Source organism: Protopterus annectens, chromosome 10.part0 (genome assembly GCF_019279795.1).
Source record: "Protopterus annectens isolate FY-2018-M chromosome 10.part0, PAN1.0, whole genome shotgun sequence".
Classification (NCBI taxonomy): Eukaryota; Metazoa; Chordata; order Ceratodontiformes; family Protopteridae; genus Protopterus; species Protopterus annectens.
Genome location: NC_056744.1, coordinates 1,464,866,473 through 1,464,886,312, shown reverse-complemented (window position 1 = coordinate 1,464,886,312; position 19,840 = coordinate 1,464,866,473). Strand labels below are relative to the sequence as shown.

At 43.2% G+C, this 19,840-nt stretch overlaps 1 protein-coding gene across 1 annotated transcript in view; it reads right to left on the bottom strand.

Moving 5' to 3' along the window:
* LOC122814305 (nuclear factor 7, brain-like) overlaps positions 1 to 19,840 on the bottom strand; it is a 530,904-nt gene that overhangs the window by 158,572 nt on the left and 352,492 nt on the right. Inside the window, exon 6 of the mRNA XM_044086892.1 lies at positions 8,515 to 8,642. Within this exon, the coding sequence (XP_043942827.1) occupies positions 8,515 to 8,642 (128 nt within the window). The remainder of the gene's footprint in view (positions 1 to 8,514; positions 8,643 to 19,840) is intronic.

The window sequence follows — 19,840 nt, the reverse complement described above, 5'->3', positions numbered from 1 at the left end:
AAGTTATGTACTCACCATATTGTTCCATCTGTGTTGTCTTCCTCATTCTTCCTTGACCTGTGGGTTTCATATCCAGCCTCGGGTCTGACTCAGCCACTTTCCAAAAGCTTAGGCTCCAAAGCTTGAGCTCCTACTTGGTTACCTCAGATCAAGTCTGGTGCTGCCATGTTTGCCAACCATAAACTAAGAAGGTAGTTAGGAAAGAACAGGAGCTCAACAAGGAACAGAGGTTCCTATAAACACACCTGTCAGCTCATAATCCAAGGGACGGGGGAAGGATGGAGGGATGGAAGGTCGAGGAAGAATGAGGAAGACAACCCAGGTGGAATGTTATGGTGAGTACATAACTTCTTTATCTGATGTTGTCTAGGGTGGCCTTCATTGGAGCATATTCTGGAGAACTGCAAAACCAAATGCAGCTCTACTTTTGGACACTGTGTGCAATTTGTAGTGGGAAATAAAAGTGTGAGAATTAGACCAGGAAGCAGCTGAACAAATCTCATCAATTGAAACTTTGGCCCAAAAAGCTTGAGAAGTTGACACAGATCTAGTAGAGTGAGCCTTAACTCGTTGAGGTAAAGGAACACCTTTGGAGTCAGACAAATTAGATGCAGTCCATTAACCATTTAGCTAAGGGGATCTTAGTAACTGGTTAGCCCTTTTTCACATCCAAAAAAGATATGAAAAGTTGGTCAAATTTCCTGAAAGAGTTAGTTCTGTCCAGATAAAAAATGTAACTGTCTATAGACATCTAACAGATGAAGCGTGTATTCTCCTTTGTTTTGGTAATGAGGAAGAAAGACTGGTAGGATAATTGATGGGTTTTATTGTTCTCAGTTGCCACTTTTGGAAGAAAGAATGGATTAGTACATAAAGTCACTCTGTCTTTGTGAAAAATGAAATAAGGATAGAGCTTGCAATTCAGACACTCCTCTAGCAGATGTGATGGTCAGTAGAAAAACAGTCTTCCAAGATAAGAATTTTAAATCTTCTTTGGCTGAGTGCTCAAAAGGAGGAAGATCTAGAGCCTGCAAAACCATATTTAGGTCCCAAGAGGGTGTTGGATCTTTGACAGGAGAGTGAAGAAGGAATGTCCCCTCTATGAAAAGCCTTGCTCAATCTAGATGAGTCTAAAGAAGGCACATTTTCTCCTAAATGAAAATATGAAATAGCTGCCAACTGCACTTTAATAGTGGAATGACTGGCCTCCTCATGGAAAATATAAGCTAGAAATTCCAGAACTGCCAGAACAGGGGCAGTAAAGGGATCCAAATTCTGCTGATTCACCCAAATGGAGAATTTCTTCCATTTACTCTTGTAAATACGTCTCATAGAGGATTTGTGACAGGAGATCAGAATATTATGGACTGGAGATGAGAGCCTAACAGATCTAGTCATTATTGGAACTGGAGAAACCATGCAGTTAATTTCAGACCTGGGAGAGTGGGGTGAACTTGGATGGAAAAGTAGATCTGGATATGGTGTGACAGTCCACGGAGGGCAAACTAGGTGATGTCAAAGGAAGGTGAACCAGATTTGCTGAGGTCAGAAGGGGGGAATGAAGATCACTTTGCTCTTCAACTGGGAGGCATTTTGAAGAAACTTAGCAGTTAAAGGGAGAGGGAGAAAGGCATAAAGCAATCCAGAAGGCCAAGCCTGGACCACACCATCCCTGCATGACTACCCCTGAGGAGAAATCAAGGTGGAGAACCTGAAACACTTGTTGTGGGGAGAGGCAAACAGGTCAAAGCAATTTTGACACCACTTGCAGAAGATCATGTCTGCCCCTGACAGGTTCAAGGACCACTCGTGAGGCATCAGTAGAACTCTGCTGAGCCTGTCCGCTACAATGTTACACTCCCCTGGAATGTGCATTACAATTAGAAAATGGTTGGTAGCGATCACCCATTGCCACACTCTCATTACTTCTTGGCCCAGAGGGTAGGATCTGGTTCCCCCTTGTTTGTTGATGTACCAAACTACTGTCCATTTGTACTGCAACTGGCCATGGAGGAAGGAAGCTGTGAAGGGCCTGCAACACCAACAGGACCACTCTCATCTCCAAGACATTGATATGCAGGCTGGCCTCCTGTGACGTCCACAAACCTTGGACCATCTGACCCAGGAAATGTCCTACCTTGGAGACATCTGTGGTCAATGTGGCTTTTGGGGGAGGAAGAACAAAGGGGTGTCCTTGGAGAACTTCTGAGGAATGAAGCCACAGAGGAGAGAATCCTTGCACACTCAAGATAGCTTGACTGGAGAGCTGAGGGGTAGTTGATGAAGAGACCAATAGACTACTAAGGTCCATTGCAGAGTTCAAATGTGCAGGCATGCTGTGGATAACAGAGTAATGGTGGCCGCCATGGAACCCAGAGCCCTGAGTACTAATTTGGCTGGAGGGGCTGGGATTGTCAAATATCAGCAAATGTAAAATAAAAATAAAATAAATCTGCCTGACATGTAGTCTAAGATTTGTAATTCTGTCCAGAGTAAGGAAAACCAGGGACTTGGACGTGTTCAAATGAGCCCCTATGGAATCTATCCATTGGACTGGTTGAAGCTGGGATTACTCTAGGTTTATTGTTATACCCAAAGTAGGAGATAGCTGTAACAGGTAGTCCCTGGCTTGGGTGAGTAGATGCCTGGTTGAAGCAGTTAGGAGTCAGTCGTCCGGGTATGAAAACACATAGAATCCTTGCAGTCTAAGATGAGCTGTGACTACTGCCATGCATTTGGTGAACACTCTGGGGGGAGGGGGCAGTGGTGAGACCAAAGGGAATCTCTCTGAATTGGTAATGACTGGCTCCTCGCCTGATGCGTAGCTACCTTCTGGAGTGCCCCTCCATCTTGATGTGGTAGTACGCATCTTTCAGGTCCACTGATCACATCCAGTCATCCATTTTCAAAACAGGTAGAATAGACTGGATCGTGACCATCCTGAACTTTGTATTTTTTTATTAACTTGTTCAAGGATGTCAGATCCAAAATGTGGCTGAGTTCCCTTGTCTTTTTTGGTACTAAACACCTGATCTGCACTGATCTGGTGGGACCTTCTGTATGACTCCTCTGCAGCAGCTTCAAGATTTCCAGTTCTGCTGCCTCTCTCTGGTTGAGTGGGACATCTGAGAGAGAAGTCTATGGGGAATTCTGAAAAGGGAATTAAGTATCCTCTGGATATGAGCCTTTGCACCTACAAATTATTTGTGATGGCCATTCAAGCATCTGGATGCAAGGATAAATGCCCCCAACTGCCTCCAAAGAAGGACAGTCAGGCAGCACCTCAGGAGTGCTGAAAGGTTCTGTCCAAGAAGGAGTCTCAAGACCCTTGATTTTGCAGACCGCCCCTCTGCCCTGTGGGTAGCATCCACCATTCCAACCACTTCCTCCTCTCCCTCAGGGGAATATTCTCCCTGCAACTCCTGAAAAGGACTCTGAGATTTTTTGAACCACACCCCCCCCCACTTATCCTGGAGAAGGATCTCTGTGTGATGGAAAAACAGATCCACATGGCAGACAGAGTCTTTCCATCTTTCTCGCTACAAGAGAAAGTGTCTCTAACAGTAGGCCCAAACAAAGATGATCCATCAAAAGGGGCCTTGACATAGGATGCCTTGAAAGGTTCCATGAAATCACAGAGCTGCATCTAGGCATGATGCCTAACTGCAATGCCACAACCAGTGGCCCTAGAGGTACCCTCCACCACATGGGAGATTAACCTCATGGACACATTCGATACTGATTGCAGACTTACCAATCTGGAGGAGAAGGATTTCCTTTCCTCATCAGACATGGACTCTGAGACCAAGCTAAAGAGTTCTTTTATTAAATCCCTCTATAGCCTGGTAAAAAAGAAAAGGTAGTTTAAGGCTCGCATTGCAAAGGTAGACAAGGCATAAACTCTCTTGCCAAATTTGTTCATCACCCTAGACTCCCTGTTAGAGGGATGGACAGAGGAGCTTTCCTGGGCTAGCTCCTTCTTGGTGACTGTTGCAACAACTATGGCATCTACCGGCATACCCTTAGTCCCATGGGGTCTGTCGGAGGGAGCACTGAGGATTTTGTTCTCACACGATTAGGTATCGGTTATACATTGCCTGGATCCTTCCAAGCCATGTATGACACCAGATCAATAACAGCACCAGTGGGGGGGGGCATCCAAGATGTAGACGGGCCAGACCCAAAGCCTCCAAGAACACTGATTCCTCTGGGGTCAGAGTTGGGAAGACCATCCACCTTTAATGTGCAGGATTTCTAAGATGCCTCCAAAAGAGGCATCCTCAAGTGGAGATCTGGGGGACCCTCCCCCTCCTCAAAATTGGTTTCTTCTATGACTGATTCCTAAAGAATCAAGGTGCCTCCTCTTGTGCCTTCTCTTCCAGGGAATCTCCTCAGTGGGAAGTTCTGGGGAGACATCAGAAGAGATCTTGGGATCCAAAGATGGAACAGCTTGTAGGCTTTGCTGGGCCAGCTGTCCCAATGGGAGCAGTGGGTGAGGTGTCAGACACAGTATCCAAAAGGGAGAAAAGTGGATCTGAAAGGGCTGGAGCCGAGGATGTCCTGGGCATGAAGAGGACCCTCTCCATATCTCAAAGGCAGAATGGGTTGGAGACATTGAAGACCATCTCCTTGGAGCCTAAACTGCTGGAGCAGATGATCCCCAACATGCCCCACTCAGAGATGGGAGACAGAGCTGAGCCGACAAATGCTGAGGCCCCAAAGGGAGGTTACAGCCCTGAAAACTTCAGGGTCAAGGTCAACCTCTCAGACTCAAGGTCAAGGCTTTGGCTCTCAGAGCCACTCTGCTTTGAGACAGTAGGAGCCAAGGGAGTCAGGGTAGGCACCGGAGTTGAAGTAAAATTCACTATCAGCTCCAACACCTTGGCTCTTAGGGCATTCAGATCTGATGGTTCCGAAACAATAAGATGGCTCCGTGAATGAGCTAAGGTCTAAAGGGTGACTGTCTGTCCACAGGCCCAGTAGGGGATGTGGCTGGTAGGACCCTCACCTGGATCTGCATCTGAAGCAATTGTCTAGACACAATCCTTGGGGACCTTCCAAAATGAGGTGACCTGCGGATGGAGTAAGGAGATCTGAAGACAAAGGAGCTCAGGGCCGAGGAGAATGATGTCTGGACTTACTTGGATCCGACCCTCCAGGATCCGATCCGATACCTTGGGAGCCTTAGTTGGAGGCTCATCAGGAGAGGATGAAGCACCCTTCCCCGGGGAATGTTTTCTCTATTCTCTATCATCACAGTGCTTCCTGGGATGGGGTTGAGCCCTTGCAGAAGAAGAGGAACCTCATGATGAGACTAAGAGGGGTAGAATGCATTCAGGATAAGCTTGTTTTTTCTATCGGCCAAAGCCTACTGCTGGAAACTCTTACAGATGAATATGGAGCATCCAGATGGACAGGCCTGAGGCAATACATGCACTCCCTGTGGGCATCAGATAAAGGAATCTTGTACCCACAGGAAGTGCACTTTTTGAAATCCAATGGTTTCTCAGAAATAGCAGAAGACAGGATCGAGGGAGAAGAGAAAGGGAAGAACAACTGAAGTACCCACCAAGATATGGACCACCATACGCAAAAACAAAAAACTGAAACTGCATACTTTTTTTTTTTTTTTTTTTTTGGAAATGGGTAGGCTAGAAGAAAAAGGAAAGGCTGAGGAAATAGAGAAAATAAATTTGGAAAACTTACGGTTAGAATCCCCTTTACTAGAGCTCAGGACTGCAGAGCGCAATGCTTTTCCTAGGAGTGGCAAATGAGATCTGAGGTAATCAAGGGTTAGTGAGGCATTATGGGTAGGGCAGACGCTCAAGCTTCAGACCCTAAGCTTCTGGAAAGTGGCTGAGTCAGATCCAAGGTCGGATTCAAAAGCCAGAGGTAGAGGAAGAATAAGAAAACAACATCAGAAGAAACAATTATCATAGAAATATATTTAAACCCTACTGCGGTGGTGGTGCTGTGGTAGCGTTGTCGCCTCATAGCAAGATGTTGTCCCATTCAATTCTCAGTCTTCTGTGTGGAGGCATATGTGAATGGGCCATGCCTTCGTTGAAGGTTGTGCATCAGGGCTGGTAACCCGGTACGTAAAAATCCACTACCAATCATTAGCGGACCGGAGTTCCACTGTGGAGACCCCTAATCAGGAAAAGCCAAAAGACGCAAACAAAGCTCTTGGATATATATACACCCACTCCCTGTATCAGATACTGTTTTGCATGAATCATCTAGTTGCTGTCATGCACAGCCCATCCTCAAAACAAAATAGTCACTGGCCACTTTCTTTACAATCACATTTCAGAAATGCACACAGAAAGCAAAATACAGTGTGACCTCAGTAATGATTTTCATTTTGCTCATTGACACATACACTTCCCCTAACCAAGCCAGATTACACAACTGCCCTGAGTTTTTACACATATCCTGCCTAAGTCCCTGCTCCGCAAAAGGTAGCTAGCTACCTTCTGTGGTTTTGTGTACCCCTCTGGTGTTAAGTTGTGAAAAAGTGAAAGAATAAGTAATAATTTTAACGTATTTCAGCCTGTGTCTACCAGTTACTCTATAATGCCCTCACTAACTCCCTACTTAGACATAGCAGTGATCACTTTATTGTGATCACCTTAACTGTAATTTGTTGTAATTGACAGGCTGACTTCCCAAACAGATAGCCACTTTTGGTGTTTGCCTGTTATGTGTGACCAGAAGTGGTGTAACAAAATGACCACAGAAACACAAGTAATAGATGTTCATTGTGCTGTGAATACTGAACATTGTTACCACTGTCCATGGAGCTATCTAATTTCCAGCCAGAAAAAAAAAAAAAAAAACACCACACATATGTGTGCAACAGAAAACCATCTCAGAAGGTCAGAGTATTTCCTGCTTTGCGTAACCTCCAGTCGAATTACCTGGAAATTGCTCAGTAACCATTGAGATTGCTTGTTATAACTAAATACTTGAGACCAGATGGCACAGGCTATAAGCATGATGCTGCAGAGCAACAGGTTAAGATGTGCAACTGGATCAGCATTCATGCTTGATTTCTAAAAAGAAGGAGCACTGACACCACCACCCCCAACAAACACATACAGCATCCAGGCCCTGGACAACATTTCCACATATGCCGCAGCACAGTCACCATGGCAACACCACTCCCAACAAACACATACAGCATCCAGGCCCTGGACAAAATCCCACATATGCCACAGCATAGTCACCATGGCAGCACCACCCCCAACAAACACATACACAGCATCCAGGCCCTGGACAAAATCCCACATATGCCACAGCATAGTCACCATGGCAGCACCACCCCCAACAAACACATACACAGCATCCAGGCCCTGGACAAAATCCCACATATGCCACAGCATAGTCACCATGGCAGCACCACCCCCAACAAACACATACACAGCATCCAGGCCCTGGACAAAATCCCACATATGCCACAGCATAGTCACCATGGCAGCACCACCCCCAACAAACACATACACAGCATCCAGGCCCTGGACAAAATCCCACATATGCCACAGCATAGTCACCATGGCAGCACCACCCCCAACAAACACATACACAGCATCCAGGCCCTGGACAAAATTCCACATATGCCACAACACAGTCAACATTGCAATTTGTAGTAAAATGAAAAGTATCTTTTTTATAATATCCCCAAACTTTTGCAAGCTTAGAATTGGTATACTTAAGCATTGTGGTTTGGAAATACTGTTACATTCATAGCAACTAAGAGTTTATTTGAAACTAAGCAAGGACGTGTTTAGGCAAATACAGATTCCTACAGACATAAAGTTATTTTAAAATAAATACCTATTAATGTTTTTTTAAGTCAAGATAGAAGAGTTTTATGTTATTTAATTCCCAAATATCACACTTTAATAACCTTTCACACAGCATTCATAATGCACTAACATTATGAGTTTTACATGTAGCATCTTAAAGAATCATCTGTATTATTTCAGACTAAAGTTAGAGGAATGTCTTCTTGTTTACTTATTCACATTTTCATAGCTTCATATTAAGCTTACAGCTAGACACCCTCAAGAAAATTGTCATGTCTTCCCCATTTTTGGAAAGTATGCTTACACATGTATTCATCAGGCTGTTCCTTAAAGTACGATAGCAGCAGACACTGTTTCATGGACAGAAGGAAGGCATGGGAGATATTCAGTAACGAATTAGCCCCACTTAACTACTACAGTTAATGCATGTGTTAATGACGATTGTATTTAGTAATCATTTTCAGGTCTGACTTCAGAGAGACCATATCATCACTGCACAGTTCAAACTACTGATATAAATAGATTGCAGCTCTTTTACGGACAGTTTGGCTAATGAAGAATTAACTGTAACTCTATTTAAGTACCCTATTCTTTGAAATGCATTTCTTAGACTTCTTCCTAGATTACAGGTCAGTAAGTCAGCTAGAGATTTATTAACTATTAAGTATATGTATTGCAAATGAATACAATGAAACATTTATTTTACCTGGATCAACAGGGGGTTTTACTGCCATTGTATCGCTCTCATAAAAGGGAAGCTTAGCCAACATCTTAGGAGCAATCAAGCTAACATTATCTCCACGTTCCTCTGCCTCTTGCACTTCCTTTTTACACCTGGGAACATAAATCAGAAATAATATTAATTTCTTATTCTAACTGTCAACAAAAAGTTTGATAGAACTTCGTCACACACCATTTAAATAAGTATTTTACAATAAGGTATGAATAATATATTCTGAACATGTCATTTGTTTTTATGAGAAATGTAATACTTGTAAAAGTATATCTTCAGAATCTGAAAATAATAAATGGGAACAGTGAGAGTCAAGGAACGAGTACTATAGTTATGTGCCTGTAAGTCATTACTAGTATCTGCATTACTACCAACAGTAACACTATGCTGAAGCTCGGTAACCGATTATCAGTTATCTACATGGAATATACTGTGGATCAATAATTTCCGTTTCAAAAGAGGAAATAAGAGGTGCTTTTCTAGCAGTCATGCTTGAACACATGGCCTCAAAATAAGAATCAGTGATAAAATATCCTGTTGTGCAAAATTTCACAGACTGATTCTTGTCCTTGATGGTCCTGTCTTCATGCCTTCCTCCTTCAGCAACTGGCTATTTTTACTGCATTTCAGTTTAGTTATGCTACAGATATTCATCAAAGCAAAATTCCTCAAATATCTTATAAGCCAGGTTGCAGGAAAAATTATTTAAAAGATGAAGAAAATGTGAGGATAAGATTGGAATTTAATATATTTTCTAAATTCTTCCAGAAAATAATTGCCTGCTGAAGCATGAATTGCATGCATTGATTACAGAAAGATGTGCCCAGGATTCAATAAACTCCATGCAGGAATAGTGCTATTCCTGCATGGAGTGAACGGTGTCCATTTCTGGATTGCCTTAACAGCCGCAATTCTTGCATACTCATGAAGGTGCACTACTGCTAAGGCTAAGTGAACACGAACACTACTGAGTGCAGGGGGCATGTTTTAGTAGTGCCTGCACATCCAACAAGGCCCCTGCACTCTGAAAGTGCAGCACTTTCTAACTACTATCAGTGTCTGCAGGCACTGAAAGCAGCTATTTAGATAGTAGGTAATGTAAGGGTTGTGTGACGTGCACTGTCAAAGTGATGTACGGCACTTTCTAACTGCTGTCAGTGTCCATGGACACTGAAAGCAGCTATTTAGATAGTAAGCAATGCAGGGGGTGTGTGACAGGTACTGTCACACACCCCATGCATTGCAATGTGCCATATGGCACATTCTAACTGCTGTAAGTGTTCGCAAACACTGAAAGCAGCTATTTCAATAGGGAGCAATGCAGGGGGTGTGTGACAGGTACTGTCACACAGTCCCTGTAATGCAAAAGTGTCATACGGCATCTTTAACATGTCCCAACCTCTCAGAGCAAAATACTGGCCAAAGTCTAAAATGATGGGGGACAAACAGGGACAGATCATAAATATTGCCCTTACAAACTTAGAAAGTTGATAGAGGAAAATGGTTGTATTAACATAACAACATGTAGGGAAGGAGTAGAAGTCTGAAACTCAAATGTATGCCATTATCTAGTGACTTAAATCCTGGTATGTCCCATACAGCCTTAGACAGTTGATAGAATGACAGGCAGTGCATTACCAAATATGACTTACAAGTAGTAGTGATACATGTAATTAAAGTGCTTTTATTATTTTTTTTTTTCATTCTAAGTTAAGTTTAGGCATAGCTGAGCGAGTTTGTGCATTACGGCCATCTGCTTAGCATTGCTTAGACATCTCATAGGAGCTAAATAAAAATGTATAGCTAAAGCCCTTAATGATGAGATAGTGTAGTGGTTAGAGTACTGGCTTTGTGTGTGAGAGTTCACAGTTTGAGTACCAAGACAGGCACTTTATTTTTACATGGGAAAACATTCTTAAAATTATTTTTCATGTTAAATTATGTGGTAATTGATATTTGTTACCCAGGGTAGTGTAACTAGTCCAAAATTGAAATTTGAGTGCATATAACATGTGAAATCACCCATGCATACACAAGTGTCCCATACAGCATAGTCACACCCCAAGGTAATGTAATGAAAGCACATAGGGGGACATCATGTAAAGTATATCATATACATTTAATAATATGTCAGTAATAATGAATTAGTCCACAACCCTGATATTTTTTTAAATGAAAACTGAGCAGTGCTAAACAGTGCTCAGCTATACTTAGTCTGTTTAAGCATTGCTTAGATGTAAATTCTAAGCAGCAGTTAGCTCAGCTAGGTGGATTTGCACACTGTTAAGCAGTGGTCAGCATTTACTCCTTTAAGCACTGTTCAACTCATCTTAGCAGATTTATTCACCGCTTAGCTGAGCTTTGCATTTTTGAAATGGTCCAATGACAGCAAAGAGTGGGAATATGTCTTTATTTAAACCACACAGGTGGGAATACAGCCATAACCTGTTGTAGTCTGTTCTCTGCAGGAATCATGTCTGGTGTTGCAGAGGTAGCGTGCTTTCAGGCACAATGCTGGGGCATTCAGGAGTCCAGGTTCATGGTCAGGCTTCTTGTAGAAAACCATGGTGACAGACTGCTGCAGGGACAGTACCAGGGCTCTCACTACAAAGGGGATGTCTGGGACTGTCTAGAAAGTGACCTCACCAGTGCCACAGGAATCCCCCAAACTGGTGAGCAGGTATGGCATCACTATGCTGACCCTAAAGCAGAGGAAGGGAGTCTAACAGGTATGCATGTGCTACAGAAGCTATTGACCATAGGTAGATAAAAAGTAAGAGGAGACCTGCAGAGTATTAAGCAGTACTGTTGTGAAAAATAAAGAAATATACAGTTGTTAATGGACTGTTTTCTCTTCCTCCACCCCTCATTTGCATCAATAATTATTATTCATATACTATGGGTATGTTGTTCTCAAAACCTGTTGTTGGGGTATGTGTCCTATTATTTTTCATGTATTTAATTGGTTGCATATTAATATACCTTGTTTAAATACCATTATTGGTGGCCTGTTGCCATCAATGTAACTTGCAATCTTTTCAAATGCTTACTGTTGTCCCATTTATGCATGTGTTCTGTTTGCTATGCAACTGTTTCAAATCTATTGGTTTGGGTGAATTAGAACACTCACACATGCTGTTATAACTAATATTGAAATGTTTTGTTCATGACTAACCAATTTATCTTGGTAAACCACAACACCATAGCATGTTTGGGAAGGCTGATCCAGACGGATCTGCCTGTCCCACCTCATCTGGCCATGGCACCGGGCTCCAGCACATCTGGGACCCAACCTGGAAGATCCTCCTCTGCTAGTCCTGCACCACCTTCATGTGGAACTGCCTCAGGGGATGTGGCCTGTCCCCCCTCTGGGGGCGGGCACAGAGAGGAGCCCGTCACCTGCAACATGTTCCGGGGTATGGTCCACAGCATCATCTGCTCCGAGTTGGATGGACAGCTGCACCAGATGGAGGGCTGCCTGGTGCATCTAGAGGGGCAGGCTACCCCTGTTGTCCAGACCACAGCACAGCCACCTTCAGGGCCATGAAGGTGCAGTGGTGACTGCCCATGGGTGGGGACCTCAGTCCTACTGTATCCATTTGGGGGCGAATGCACCTCTGATTTCCAACCACCCTCCTTGTCCAAGGTGTTTACCCCCCTCATGTGTCATATATCACCCCTGCCTGCTGTCTTGTGTGTCTTGTATATCTGCAAATGCAACCTATCCTACCCAACCTACCTTCTCAAACATACCTACAGCCCTTCCCCAACATTCCACTTTCACCTTAAAAAAAGGACATCTGTTCCGCAAAAAAAAAATCATTGCCCCATACATAGCTCTACATTTTGCCACCATGTCCAGTGATGTAAATTAATCAACATTAAAATTGCTGTACAAATGTATGTTGCCAACACCCCTCCCAGTGGGGTGTGAGGATATAAATTCCAAATTTTCCACATCAGTCACAGCTGTTGCTGCAGTAGAAATATAGAGCTATGGTCCTTTCCTACACCCATCCTGCACATCCCTAGCTGGTTTTCCTAATGTTTTACCCCCTGCTTGTCCCCCATTTCACCACTTTCCTATCACCATTTTTTTCTTTTCTTTATTTAAAATTAGTGCAGGTGTAAGTGGGAATAAGTGCTAAGTGAAGCTAAGAGGACTTAACTGTCTGTTAGCATCACTTAGCTTCACACAAAACCACTTAAAACTGCTTTAATCACTCTGTCTCCATCAGCCCCTGTTCTGCTAGGCAACCTACCAAGTCTGAAAACCAAGACGCTGTGCACTACAATCACAGCAAAGTACTACTACACCATCTGAGCTGTGAGGATTTGTAATGCTTTTACAAACATATCATGCACCACAGTCATTTAGCATAAGGGAAAAATACACATTCCTGCCAAGCCTTAAATCCAGGACCCTGTGCACTCCAGTCACAGTAGTTACCACTTCTTGTGTGTGTGTGTGTGTGTGTGTGTGTGTGTGTGTAATGCACATTTCACTGAAACTGAAATGACTGAACACAAATCACTGAAAGCACAATTCACTGAAAACTCAATTCACTGAAACACATTTCACTGAAAGTTATATATGGCCTTTTCCTCACTGTAGTGCGACCCTGGAGTTAGTATATATAGTAAGAGGGGGTGGGGGGCACCGCCCCCCACATGGGGGTGTGGGAGGCATTGCCCCCCCCATATATTTTAAGTATATATTATGTTCAGAAAAGAGTAATATATTGGAATTGCAAGTATCCATGTATATAGTTCAAAATATTTAAAATATGTAGGTGGCTACACCCTCCCTTACTGTATATACTAACTCCAGGGTCTTAATAAAGTGGGGAAAAGGCCATATATAACTTTCAGTGAAATGTGTTTCAGTGAACTGAGTTTTCAGTACAAAGTGCACACTAATTTGACTTTCAGTGAAATGTGCATTCAGTGAAATATCCTAGACCCATATATGGGTCCACTATATAATTTTGAAAAGTCAAAATCTCGAACATCAGAATCTCGATGTTCAGATGTTCAAGATTTTGTAATCTCAAAATGCAAATAAAAAAAATGAAAACAAAAAAGTTTTACATAATATTGCTGCAGAGGGGCAACACCCCCTGTATATATATATATATATATATATATATATATATATATATATATATATATATATATATATATATATATATATATATATATATATATATATTTACATATGTATACCTGACAAAGTGGGGGGATAAAGGGCAAACAATTGTGACATATTTGAAATATGGCTGTTATAAGCGTAGATGTTTGCTAGAGTATCATGGCTTGTTTTAACATATATTTTCTGACAGATTTCAGGTCTTAAACACAAATGATTGTCATCATTTACTGATGTCAATGTCCATATCATCCCAGTGATTTGTCAGAAACCCACTGTTATGGGGAGCATACCAAACATATGAGCTACGCATCTGGACAGTGTATAGAAATCTGGACAGTGGAGAGGTATGACTGTAGTCATGTAACAGAAAGGAAAAAAACTGAGACCTGCCAACCATTTCACCCAGCACCTTCTGAACTACAGTCAGACCAACACAACACTACCCCAAATCATCTCTGGGGAATTACTCATGTGTTTGCTAATATATCATGCACTACAGGGATGTAACTGTAGGGTAAAGCAGACATTGGTGAGAAATGATCCACCCACACCCATTTGCACTACAGTCACAGCAACATACCAATACCACAACTGAACTCTAGAGTATAATGAATGTTTGAACAAACATATCCTGACTGCTAGTCACACATTACACTGACATATACTGCCCCAAGTCACAGTCTACTGGAATCCTGAAGTGTAACAGGACATTTCTCAGTCTGCCCCTGCAAACATATACACTTGATAGACCACCAGCAACTGCAGCAGCATGCACAGTCATATAGAAAAGGATCTATGACACTCCCATCTGCTACTCTCCCTATTCAGCCCAACAAACATTTACACACTACACTGCTACACAATCTTGACAGTCTGGTAACAATGGCCAGACATACATAACTCTGAACTTTACAGATTTCCACAGAATGTCCAGAGTGTGGAACCATATTTATGGCCACTGCCTCATACCACTTCTGGGAGTCTGCTATGTCACTGGGATGATATCAGGAGTGAAGCCACTAAATAATGATATACCATACCTCTGAACTTCTTACTGCAAGACATCTGAACAAAGCCTGACATACATGGGGAACAGGGAACCAAAAAGAAGGACATATCTCACGTAATGGTGTTACAAACTGAAACAGTTGCTGGTGTTACAGGGTTTGTTGTAACATAACATCTGAGAAGGATATGACATCTGAAACACAAATGGGTGTCAACATTTACTGACTTCAAACTTCGCATTATCCTACTGATATCTCAAAAAACAGAAATTGTCTGAGGAACAGACTAAACATAAGAGGCAAACCTCTGGACATTCTGTGCACATCTGGACAGTTGAGCGTTAGGTCATAGACATATCACTGTCAGACGACAAGCCACACAGAAAATGCATGTCCACACAAACCCTGTTAATCTAGCAATCTTCTATGTGTATAACAGCAAAACTTGCAATCTGTACCTAATTCTGGAACTTTGTCCCCCATGTTAGTGATCTGTCTCCACATTTCTTGTTCTAAGAGGTATTTCCACCTACCTTCTGTGAAGCTGTAGCCACCGCACCTCCATTATGTCCTTGTCACAGGCATAGAAAAGGGGCAAGGCCCACATGAAGGACTTAATTATAGCACTGTGTTGCTATGGCATTGGCTATTGGAAAGACAACACAGCTGCTCCGGATGCAAGTAGCAAGTGGGAGACACCAATTGGTGCAGAGGCCATCACCTGCTCATTAGCAGTACCTACAAAAGGCAAGCTGTTGCCTATGCAAAACAGGTCTGAACCCACCTACACAAAGACAGACTGTGACTACACAAACATAAACATATCCATTATTCTGAGGAAACTCTTCAGCACTATAACAAGTATGTCAATCAATTAAGCATGTCATGGAATGCAGAAGGGGGATGCAATAATGTGAAACAGGATGTTAAACAATAGTTCTCAACAAGACTTGCTGGACTCACATGTTGCTGTCCAGCATCTACGGCCCTGTCTGCAGTTACATAGATCACAGCTCTGGCCCCTGAGTCAACCCAGCAAAGATCAGCTCATATATGATTACTATTGGAGTGTCTGTTGTCCAATACTGACTGTAACAGTGCTAGGCCAGCTACCTGGGATGTTGTAAATATTCATATGTCACCTGTGAATGCTACTATGATACATATGCTTGTCTTACAAATGTAAGAGACATATACAGGGTATGTGCACAGTACACAACTGGTGCAGAAGTATGTGCTGAGCTCTTATGTTATTTACTGAGTTCATACCTTTCAACTGTCCAGAGTTTTGCAGACTGACCACAAGTGTGCCTCATATTAGTAGTCAATGCCTCATACAGTTGTGTATTATCTGGCAAAGCACCAGCAGTAAAGACTAAAGTCATAACATAATAGCATAAATTTGAATGTCAGATGTCATATCCTGTGGAGTATTTCTGTGAATGCAAAACCGTCTTTGCTAGCAACTAAGTGTGTTACAGCTAGATTTATAAAGTGTCACTATTTTCCTGACTTTGCCCATCACTGATGTGTGCCTTTGTCCAGATGGCTTGCTCTAACAGGAGCTAGGAGTCTTAGCATAAAACTAATGTAATTGCAAGCATACCTTTTCCTGGAGGATGCGAATATTTGTGCAGTTACTGACACCTGGTTTGCAGCCGTGGAGAGCACACTAACCTTTCCAGGTTATTCATCCCACCATACTGTTAGACCCCACATGGATGTCTGCAAAGCCAAAGGAAGTGGAGTTTTAAACATTATCATACACATACACTCCTCCAGGCTGGCCAAACAGTATGACGCACAGGAGACATCCAAGTGCAGTTAACTGTTGACAAAACAACTACTCAAATCATAGCTGGTTACAGATCTCCAACCATGACTCTGGACACTGACTTGAATCTGTCAGTATTCAACTCTTTACCCTGCTCCTGGGTGACTTTAATTACCCAACCATAGTGTGCATGACCCATTCTACCTGAACATGAATGCACAGAGAGATTCCTTGGCTTTGTCCATGTCAATGCATTGGATCAGCTGATCAACACTCCTACAACAGGTGGAAATATCCTGTGCCAGGTCCTCACCAACATGGGTAGCCACTGTAGCACTCCTACAGTGTCATCTTCCTTAGTAAGATCTGACCACAGAGCCATCACTGTTGAGTTCACCATCTCCCCTGCCTCCCCCATCAGGGTCAAACAAAAAACACTTTCCAAAACTGACTATAAATCCTCTCAGAGCAGGTATAAGTAGCTTTATAGCCACCATCCCATCAGCTAGATCTAGCAGTAGTATCCAAGCCTACACCACAATACTATGTGGACACCTACATAGCTGTATGGACTCATCAATACCTGACAGGTCAAAATCATCTCCCTCAAGGTGGGGTAAACCTCTGTGGTGGACAGCAGCAAGACAAATTCCGATAGGTGGAAATAATTGCTGGACAGGGCCAAGAAGGAGCAGGTGCTAAATTGGAAGCAATGTCACCTTTGTCTGAACAAGCAAATAAGGTCACATGTGAATTACCCCAAGGCTAACTTTGAGTACAAATTGGATACATCCACCATGGCCAATCACTAGGCCTTCCACACATATGTCTGCAATCCCAGAGGCAATGTCCAAATCTGCTCTGTAGTGGTGGTCAATAACACCACATACACATATGGCATAGATATAGCCAACCTGCTGCAGAGAGTGTACACATCACCCCCTGCCCCTCCACTGGTACACATGGACATGCACAGCACCTGCCCCCCTCCTCTCATTATCAGGAAGCAGGTCCATAATGCCCTCCCAAAGGCAACAAACTGAAGTCTCTATAGACCTGATACCATCCCTGGCTGCATCCTACATGAACTCAGGCATGAGCTCTCAGCTCCATTACACACTGTAGTCAACCAACTCCTGAGCACCAGTGTCATCCCATCAGCACAGAGGACAGCCACTCTCATCTCTATATACAAAGATGGAGCAATCCACTGACCCAGCCAATCATATGCACATCAGCCTAACTAGCCTGATCTGCAAGGGCATGGAAGGCATTATCAAGGACCTTATAAACAGGGACATCGGCAAACTCAAAATGCTTGAGCCCACACAGTGTGGTATTGTCAAAGGGAGATCAGGCCTGTTAAACCTGGTCGACTTCTTTGAAGTGGTCAACAAACACAAGGATAATGAGAACACAGTGTACACTGCCTACCTTCACCTAGCCCAAAACTCTCACAATAATCCCCAGGCAGCCATGATACATAAGCCTACATAACTGGGCATCAATCTGTATGTTGCCAGACATGTAGCTAACTGGCTCAATGATAGTACCCACTCGGTCAAAGTAGTGGAAGAAACCTCTAGTAGTAGACTCTTGCAGAGTGGTGTACCCCAAGGATTGTTCTGGGGGCCTCTACTGTTTGAGATATACATTTATGAGGTACAAGACAAAACCAGTGATCTGTGGTTGACCAGGCTTACAGATGATTGGAAACTGGCCACTGTTTTACATTCCCCTACTGATGAGAGCATCCTCAAAGAGTCCCTTACCCAAATTAATGGCTGGTGCCAAAAGCATTGCCTCAAACTGAATGCCAGGTGATGCATCATTCTTCCTGTTTTGGTAGATGTCATCCACACTAATTATGACAGTAATAACAATGTACTGAGCATGTAATCAGGTGTGAGCTGACTTGTGCACCAAGGTTGGTAGCAACCTGACAGTTACCCACCATGTGAGCACCATTGTATGGAAGGCTGTCTACATGGCCTACCTCACAAATATGGGTATGTCATCCAGGAACCAGGAGGCCACAACATCCCTGTACTCTACCCTTATCAGATGCATTACCGAGTACAATGGCTCCTTTGGCATGTACCTTGCCAGGCAAATTCAGCAGGTGCAGAGACTACAGAGGCCCCTGACCAGGTAAATCCAGGGTCTGCAACACCTATCCTATACTGATAGGCTGAAAGCCTTGTCCCTGTACTCAGTCTCAGACAGACTGATCACAGGCAACCTCTGTCTGGCATACAAGGCCATTTCCAATCAGCCTTGATGGCATTTCTGCATATCTGTAAGACAAATCCCACTCACACAACCCGCATGCAAGGCCCTCACCTGGTCTGTGACATGTATAGTATTTGTTGATGGGATAGTGTAGTGTCCTACACAATACATTGTCTGTAAAATACACTCCCTCCTCATGTCTAGCAGAGTACCTGTATAGCCCTCTTGAGGAAGAAGCTGGTCAACTGAAATTGAAATGAAAAAGACACCCCTGGGATCCCATGTGTGCCCCAGCTGGACAGGGGAAAAAGGTGCTGGCTTTGAAGGGACATGGGGGAAAGTCTGGGCAAGGTTTATGACGGCATCCATGCCAATAGCCTGGTATCATTTTATGAACCTATGCACCTAGTATTTTACATATGTCCTGTATGTATTGCAGACTGTCCTGCAATGTTGTCTGAAATTAATCCCTTTGAGTCTGAACTGTGTAGGTACTGCATTGATAGAGTATTCTCTTGTTCCATCATTAGTTATTATCACATATTGTTAAACCTTGTCATTGTGTCTGGTCTGTATAGCAGTAAGTCATCTCTTACAGTACTTCCATATGCACTTGGTGATACTGTACATCCAGGTGTCTATGTGTCTGCAGGCTGTGGGCCTGCTGACAGTAGCAATGATGAGTATGGCAGAGTGGAAACACAGTGATCATTTCATAGCCAAGGTACAGCTGTATATGTACATGTTTAACAGGTATGTTTACATGCAACAGTATGTAAGGGGCAATTGGGGCAGACAGTGTGACCTTGCATACATACGCCTTGACACAGCCAGCTAGCCTTCATACATGTCACCTGGTTGTGCTGTAGTACAGAGGCTCACATATAAAGAGGAGATTACTTGAGTACTGGCATTAGGTCCCTCGCAAGCTTATCCATTACTTTAACTGCAACAGCTTCACCTATCAGCACCTGTTGCCCCTGCCATTTCTGTCCCATCCATTCAATCTTCATGCAGTTGATGAGGGTATGTCTGGTACTGTGTATGACAGGTATGGGGTATGTATTCCTGACACAGATCAGCCTGTGTCAGTCTAACCTGACAATCACCAGCATGTGTGTCTGCTAACTCATA